The following is an 8,572-nucleotide window of genomic DNA, read 5'->3' as shown; positions in this document are numbered from 1 at the left end:
ATCCACAGAGTAGCTGGCCCTGAAATTAAGTCTCATCCCCCGTGTCCATCACTTCTCTGCCAGGAGGGGGCAGCACACTTACTTCAACATTGGTCCCCTGGAGAGAATTGATTGGTTATTTTAGGGTCAGGATTTCTCCCCCATCTCTGCTGGATCCTTCCCCAGATCCTGCCCTCTAACTGTAGGTGCCCCTCGGGGCTCTATCTCGGCCCCCATTCTCTTTTCCTCTATATCACTTCCCTTGGTGACATCACCAGCTCCCATGGATTGAATTTCCTTTGCTTTGCTGAGAAGTCACAGATCTCCCTCTCCTGCCCCCATCTCTCTCCCACCCTCCAAGCTGGCATTTTAGACAACACAGATTGGAAACCCAGTAGGCATTTTAGCCTCGCTGGGTCCAAAACAGCACTTGCTCTCTTTCTGACTTAAGCTTCCCCTTCTGCAACTTTTCCCTGTCAATGGGCAAATAACAGGCTTTGAAATAATCTCAGACTCCTACTGAACTGCCCACTGTCTCCCACTGCCTTCCCCCACATCTGAGTCCTGTGCTGTAGCTTCTAGGGAGGAAATAGCAATAACCCCTAAGTGCCCCAACCTGGGGAGTGATCTAGTTAAAAATGACACGGGATATATGTATCCCCTGTATGACCGGGATATTGAGCCCACAAACACTGCTGATTGTCAGATCTGTGATCAACTAAGAAGCAAAAATAACGAGGTGCTTAAAGTTGTCCCAGGTTCAGAACAAAATTCGGTGCCCACCACTTGACCTAGTGATGTTCCAGGCCTAAAGACACACCTCCAGCAGATTCCCCATGAGCTCTGCCCAAAGAATTATGGGTATTGCCCCTGTGCACAAAGTCAGAAGCAGAGCACTCCTCAACTCCACCCCTAAGCCATGAAATTATAGTATGTCAGTCACATGAACCACCAGGTCCCTTTCACTTTGCCCTAAACATTTACTTTCTAGCTCTTTTTTTTTTTTTTTTGCCAACTCCTTTTGGAATCTAGCCTCCTTTATTTGGCAATGCAATTATAATAAACTTTGCTCCTTGACTTAGAGAGGGGTCCCCTTTTAACCCCAAGGTGAGCTGTCACAAAAACCTATTAATTTCCCCTTTGCAATCTCTCTCGGATATTCCTTCTCTCCTCTGACACGGCCAGTGTCTGGTGGCCAGAGCTGCTGAGGAAGCTGCCTGCTCAACCTTTCCCCATCCTAATCCATCCTCCATTCAGCTAACACTGGGAGTTTTTTCAGAAGCTCCGGGTCTGACTGTGTCATCCTTCCTATCCAATGAATTCCAGGAGCTCCCTGTGGCCTCCAGAATCAAACACCAGGATTTATGTTTGATATTCAAGGACTTTGATGACCTTTCATATAACTTTCCAGGCTTCTTTCACCCTGATGTTCCAGCACTTAATCTTCATTTCAATGATACCAGCCTCCTCGATGAGCCACAAGGAAGGCCCTTCATCTGTTGACTCTGAACACTTGCTTTGGGTGTCCTTTATGTCTAGAAAACCCTCCCTCCTTTTTTCCATTTATTGATTTCCTTTGTGTTAAGTAAGATCCCACTTTTGCAGGAAGTCTTTCCCAACACTTCTTCATTACGGTGTTTTCCCTCTGTTAATTATTTCTATTGATCCTGTACATAACTTGTGTGCATGTATCCCTTGCCTATTGTCTCCCCATTAGATTGTAAGCTCCTTGAAGGCAGGCACTATCTTTTGACTCTTCCAAGCCTCCTACCCATGGAACAGAGGCACCTTCTTCTAATAGGATTCTATCCTATATCTATTCACAGTCGTCATTGCTCTCAAAGGTCTACTGTGGTCATTTAAAACTTTCTTGTTGTATTGTCTTGACTTACACTCTCATTTTTTAATCCCCTACTTCACATTTTCATTTCTCCTTATTCCTTATTTGCTGCAGTGAAGCCACTTTGAGTACCTTTTGAGGTATTAGTCCTTTCCTTCCCCTGTTAGGTCAATAAGACTTCATAACTGACAGCCACTCTTTCTGGAAAGAACTGTTTGAAAGATACATCAATGTCCTTGATTTTCTGGCAGATAGAATAAGCTTTTAATCAAGTCTATTGTCTTTGTGATCCTAAGCAAGGCTCTTAACCTCTCCAAGATTTAATAATAATAATAATCAATAGGATTTCTATTGTATTTTAAGGTTTCCAAAGCACTTTTCATGTTTATTTAATGTCTACTTTTTATTTCTCTTACAAAATACTTAATAATTCTCTATCCCATGAAAGATCCATTTTATTCCCTGCATGATTATACTCAGATTAACTGGGAAAGGAGAAAGTGCCAGGAACCTTATCCCTAAAACTCTTGTGATCCATAGAAAGAAAAAAAATATGGCAAAACCCCAGAAAGGAAGTATTTCAAGGCACAAGGAATGATTCGATAGGACAAAATATCCAGTAGCATCTAGGAAAAAACACAGAAAATCTTGGAAAACAATATTCCATAAGGCAATAATATGAAAACCAAGTACTTTATTCTGCCCATGTGAGGTCAATCATGCAGGGAACAAAACTGACCTTTAATAGAATAGAGAACTCTCAAGTATTTTGAACAGGACATAATTAAGTTTTTCCCCCATATGTAGTACACAGGGAAATTGTTAGGGCTGCCTCAAGATAGGTTTTTCAGGCCTCAGAGAAAGAGACTGAGATGGACTAATTCCTGTTTTGCTTTACTTTCCATGAAATGATGGAATAACCACACCTGTAATTTCATTTTGCCTGGAAACTCCTGGAGGAAGAAGTCTTCATAACTTCCCCTCCCATTTCCTCTCTCTATTCCAAGCTTTCCTATTACTCTCCATCCATACAGTCTCCCAGGATAATAAGTTGAGTGCCATCCTTGACTCCTCTCTCACACTTATATGAAAAAATCACCTTTTGCCAAGTCTCATCATTTTTACTTTCAGAATGGTTCTCTTATAAGTGAACTGCTCTTCATATAAGCCAAGCTCCAGCCTAGGGGAAATAATTACTTCCAGCAATAGATTATCCATCACATTTTTACACAACTAATATTGCCTAGAGATAACTATTACCTCCAAAAGCAAATGCAACATATTCTCTCTGGCATTCAAAGCTCTTCCTACATGAGAGCGCTGATTATATTTGTCATTAACCTCCAGTTTCTCCAGTCTTGGGGAATAAATTTCATTGAATGTCTTGATATGTTACCCATGTTGTCAGAAATGTGAAGTGCTTAGTTTTGCTGATCTACTTTTTCACATTTTTTTTTTCACAATCTTTGCTACATCATAGATCTTGCTGACCTGACGATGTCATTGGGATAAATTAAAAACAAAAGAAAACAATAAAAATATAATAAAATATTCTTGAAATGGAGTTTGTTCTCAGAGGTTTTTGGGGGGGGGGAAATGATAGGAACAGCAACAACAAGAATGACATTTACACGGTGCTTTAATATTTGAAAGTTGTTTCAGAAATATTAACTCCTTTATTCCACAAGCAGAATGTGAATTAGGTGCTATATTTACCCCCAATTCAGAGATGAGGAAATTGAACTAGTCAGTGTTGGAGGCTGGGTTTGAATTCAGAGCTTCCTGATTCTGAGTTCCGTGGGCTCTCCCCTGCCCTCCCTGGCCATCCCTAGGCAGTCTTGGTTGACAAAGGGAAGGTTTCATAATAATGGGAACACTCCTGTCTGGGGGCACGTGTTTCATCTGTCAATGCAGCCTCACTGTTCTTCCCAATACCCAGCAGTGCAATAGCTCCGATCCTGCAGCAGGAGAGAAAATATGACCTGGAGGTTGGGGGAGGGGAACAGGGCTGGAGCCAGGGGCCAGGGTGGGATAGTGACCCTCAGTGTCTGTGTCTGAGGACAAGGACTGACCGTGTGCAGGGGGACAGAGACAGGGCACGGTGAAAGGGAGGAGCAATGGGGGAGGAGCAGCTGCTGAGCACAACCAGGACCCTGCCCCAGTGACCACTAAGGGGCTGGAAAGGAGCAGGGATGGAGAGAAGCTGGGCTAGCCCTTGGGGCCAAGGTATTGGCAGAGCCAGGAGGTATTTCTGGAGAGGGGATTGCAGCCTGCTGGGGAGTGCCATGGTCTGGGGGAGAGAAGTTTCCTTTCACTTCTAGATCAGATTCTAGGTTGGGAATCAGTGACATTGGGTGCCCTTTTTTCTTTGCTCCTTTCCCACTTTTTGAAGGCAGTCAGGGTTAGGTGATTTTCCCAGGGTCACATGATAAACAGCTTCTGTCACATTTGAGCTCCTGTCCTCCTGACTGCAGGGCTCTACCCACTGTACCCCTGGGCAGGTCCTGGGGCTTTCCAAAGGAAAGCTCCTCAGTTTGCATGGGAATTCACATCCCAAAGTTCTCAGATCATCTGTGTGGAGTTATGAAAGAAGAAAAATGACTTTCCCTTAGTGTATCAGGGCCTATCCAAAGCTTGGCTTCTTCTACTGCCCTTTTAAATACGTTAATGACCCAAACAAAACTGATTCGGCATCGATTATGGGCCAAGCCCTGCGCCAACCGCTGGAGACACAAGGGGAACAGTAAGGTGGTCTCTGCTCCCCAGGTGTTCTTGGGGCACTGAAGGGAGATATCGCATATGGGAGATTTGTGCTGCAGGTTGGAGGGAAAGGCCTTGGAGTTCTCCAGATACAGCGGTGAAGTGATTATAAGTCCTCTTCATCAATGTCATTTCTTTTCATTAAACCAGATTCGTTTCAGCTGCTGAACAATTTTCATCTCCAAGGACTTTGGTAGCAGGAGCTTTTTTATGTAACTGTGATAATTGTGTAGCTGATAAAAAAAACTCCAGCACTAGGAAAGGCTTCAGTTCTGTTGTACTGACTCCAGTGACGACAAATCCCTCCCTGAGGATCACACAGTCATAGGACTTGCTGTGAACTACACGGGAGTGTCATAAGAAACTGCATGATGGGCAGGTGCTTCAGACTAGAATGGAGACTAACCACCTTGAAGGAACTGACCCCATGTGTGAATCTCTTCCAGGTGAGACCCTGTCTGGTTCTAAGCTTTCCTGCCATCTCTGAGGTTTTCAAGGATCATGGGACAGAGTATGTTCCAGCCCCACTGGGATATCCCCATCCCAGGGTCTCAGGAGCAAATGAGATCACTGGGCCTGCCTCTGAGCAGAAGCCTCCCTCCCTGGGCTGTTTTGCATGGCTCACTCCCAGCCCAGGAAGCTCCTGCTGAGAGCAGCTATAAAAAGGCAGCTGGGGAGGCAGGGGCTGGGCAGCTCAGAGCTCAGGCACATGGAGATGGGGTCCCAGGCTCAGATGCTCTTTCTCCTGTTGTTCTGGATCCCAGGTGAGTGAGGAAGAGCAGAGACAGGCCTGTCTTTTGTCCCCCTGAGCAGGAGGGGAAGTGTGGGATTCTGAGGGTCAGAGAGAAAATATGGCTCTGAACTGGTGATCATGGGGGCAGGGCCCAGCACTGAAGGTTTAATTCACCTCAGGGTCAGAGAGATTCTCCTGCTGGGAAGATGGCCCCGCGCTGTTCTCACTGCTTCTCTTGTGTTTGTGATTCCAGATGCCCGAGGGGCCGTTGTGCTGACCCAGTCTCCAGCCTCCCTGGCTGCGTCTCCAGGAGAGAGAGTCACCATGTCCTGCAGGACCAGTCAGGGTATTAGCACTTACCTGCACTGGTACCAACAGAAACCAGGCCAGGCCCCCAGGCTCCTCATCTACTATGCTTCTAACCTGGCATCCGGGGTCCCTGCCCGGTTCAGTGGCAGTGGCTCTGGGACAGATTTCTCCCTCACAATCAGCAACGTGGAGGCAGAGGATGCTGCAGTCTATTACTGTCAGCAGAGTAAGAACTGGCCTCCCACAGTGATACAGCCCCGAACAAAAACCTCCCCAGCAGCTGCTGAGGGAGCATCAGGGCCCCAGGGGCCTCTCCTTCCCCTCGGCTGGGCTGGGGGCAGCTTGTCTGGGCTGCCTCAGGGAGAGGCTTCTGGGTCTCAGAGGAAGATGCCGGGGCTGTGAAAATTCTCCCTGATTTATTTTCTAGCCAAGAATCCACCAAAATGAATCCAGAGTAGCTGGCCCTGAAATTAAGTCTGATCAACCGTGTCCATCACTTCTCTGCCAGGAGGAGGCAGCACACTTACTTCATCATTGGTCTCCTGGAGAGAAATGATTGGTCATTTTAGGGTCAGGATTTCTCCCCCATCTCTGCTGGATCCTTCCCCAGATCCTGCCCTCTAACTGTAGGTGCCCCTCGGGGATCTATCTCGGCCCCCATTCTCTTTTCCTCTATATCACTTCCCTTGGTGACATCACCAGCTCCCATGGATTGAATTTCCTTTGCTTTGCTGAGAAGTCACAGATCTTCCTCTCCTGCCCCATCTCTCTCCCACCCTCCAAGCTGGCATTTTAGACAACACAGATTGGAAACCCAGTAGACATTTTAGCCTCGCTAGGTCCAAAACAGAACGTGCTCTCTTTCTGACTTAAGCTTCCCCTTCTGCAACTTTTCCCTGTCAATGGGCAAATAACAGTCTTTGAAATAATCTCAGACTCCTACTGAACTCCCCACTGTCTCTCACTGTCCCTGTCCTCCCCACATCTGAGTTCTGTGCTGTAGCTTCTAGGGAGGATATAGCAATAACCCCTAAGCACCGCCCACCTTGGGAGTGATTTAGTTAAAAATGACACACTAGAATGTGACTGGGATGCTGAGCCCACAAACACTGCTGACTCTCAGATCTGTGATCAACTAATAAGCAATAATAACGAGGTGCTTAGCGTTGTCCCAGGTTCAGAACAAAATTCGGTGCCCACCACTTGACCTATTGATGTTCCAGGCCTAAAAACACACCTCCAGCAGATTCCCCATGAACTCTGCCCAAAGAATTATGGGTATTGCCCCTGTGCCCAAAGTCAGAAGCAGAGTACTCCTCAACTCCACCTTTAAGCCATAAAATTATAGGATATCAGTCACATGAAGCACCTGGTCCCTCTCACTTCCCCCTAAACATTTACTTTCTAGCTCCGTTTTTTTTTTTTTTTTTGCCAAAATCTTTTGGAATCTAGCCTCCTTTATTTGGCAATGCAATTATAATAAACTTTGTTCCTTGGGTCCCCTTCGAACCCCAAAGTGAGCTGTCACCAAAACCTATTAATTTCCCCTTTGCAATCTCTCTCGGATATTCCTTCTCCTCTCCTCTGACACGGCCAAAGTCTGGTGGCCAGAGCTGCTGAGGAAGCTGCCTGCTCATCCTTTCCCCACCCTAATCCATGCTCCATTCAGCTAACACTGAGTTTTTTCAGAAGCTCCGGTCTGACTGTGTCATCCTTCCTACCCAATGAATTCCAGGGGCTCCCTGTGGCCTCCAGAATCAAACACCAGGGTTTATGTTTGATATTCAAGGACTTTGATGACCTTTCATATAACTTTCCAGTCTTCTTTCACCCTAATGTTCCAGCCCTTAATCTTCATGGTCAATGATATCAGCCTCCTAGATGAGCCACAAGCAAGACCCTCCATTTGTTGGCTCTGACCATTTGCTTTGGGTGTCCTTTATGTCTAGAAAACCCTCCCTCCTTTTTTTTCCATTTATTGATTTCTTTTGTGTTAATTAAGACCTCATTTTTACAGAAAGCCTTTCCCAACACCTCTTCATTATGGTGCTTTCCCTCTGTTGATTATTTCTATTGATCCTATACATAACTTGTTTGCATGTATCACTTGCCTATTGTCTCCCCATTAGATTGTAAGCTCCTTGAAGGCCGGCACTATTTTTTGACTCTTCGACGCCTCCTATCCATGGAACAAAGGCAATCTCTTCTAATATCATTCTATTCCATATCAATTCCGAGCCTTCCTTCCTCTCAAAGATCTACTGTGACCATTTAAAACTGTCTTTTGTTGAACCCAAAGATCCTAACTTTTGGGATAATAATTCATTATTTGACAAAAACTGCTGGGATAACTGGAAATTAGTATGGCAGAAATTAGGCATAGACCCACACTTAACACCGTATACCAAGATAAGATCAAAATGGGTCCATGATTTAGGCATAAAGAACGAGATTATAAATAAATTAGAGGAACATAGCATAGTTTATCTGTCAGACTTGTGGAGGAGGAAGGAATTTGTGACCAAAGAAGAACTAGAGACCATTACTGATCACAAAATAGAAAATTTTGATTACATAGAATTAAAAATCCTTTGTACAAACCAAACTAATGCAAACAAGATTAGAAGGGAAGCAACAAACTGGGAAAACATCTTCACAGTTAAAGGTTCTGATAAAGGTCTCATTTCCAAAATATATAGAGAATTGACTCTAATTTATGAGAAATCAAGCCATTCTCCAATTGATAAATGGTCAAAGGATATGAACAGACAATTTTCAGATGATGAAATTGAAACTATTTGCACTCATATGAAAGAGTGTTCCAAATCACTATTGATCAGAGAAATGCAAATTAAGACAACTCTGAGATACCACTACACACCTGTCAGATTGGCTAAGATGACAGGAAAAAATAATGATGCATGTTGGAGGGGATGTGGGAAAACTGGGAC

General features: G+C 44.8%; 1 gene segment (V, D, J or C); it reads left to right on the top strand.

The window, feature by feature from the left end:
• The first annotated feature begins 5,251 nt into the window (after nt 1-5,251).
• Nucleotides 5,252-6,023, top strand: LOC127546371 (immunoglobulin kappa variable 3-11-like). The segment is given in 2 exon segments: nt 5,252-5,343; nt 5,566-6,023. Coding segments are annotated over 2 exon segments (513 nt in total).
• The last annotated feature ends 2,549 nt before the right edge of the window (nt 6,024-8,572 follow it).

This window comes from Antechinus flavipes, chromosome 2, assembly GCF_016432865.1.
Source record: "Antechinus flavipes isolate AdamAnt ecotype Samford, QLD, Australia chromosome 2, AdamAnt_v2, whole genome shotgun sequence".
Classification (NCBI taxonomy): domain Eukaryota; kingdom Metazoa; phylum Chordata; class Mammalia; order Dasyuromorphia; family Dasyuridae; genus Antechinus; species Antechinus flavipes.
This window is presented reverse-complemented; position numbering and strand designations above follow the sequence as displayed.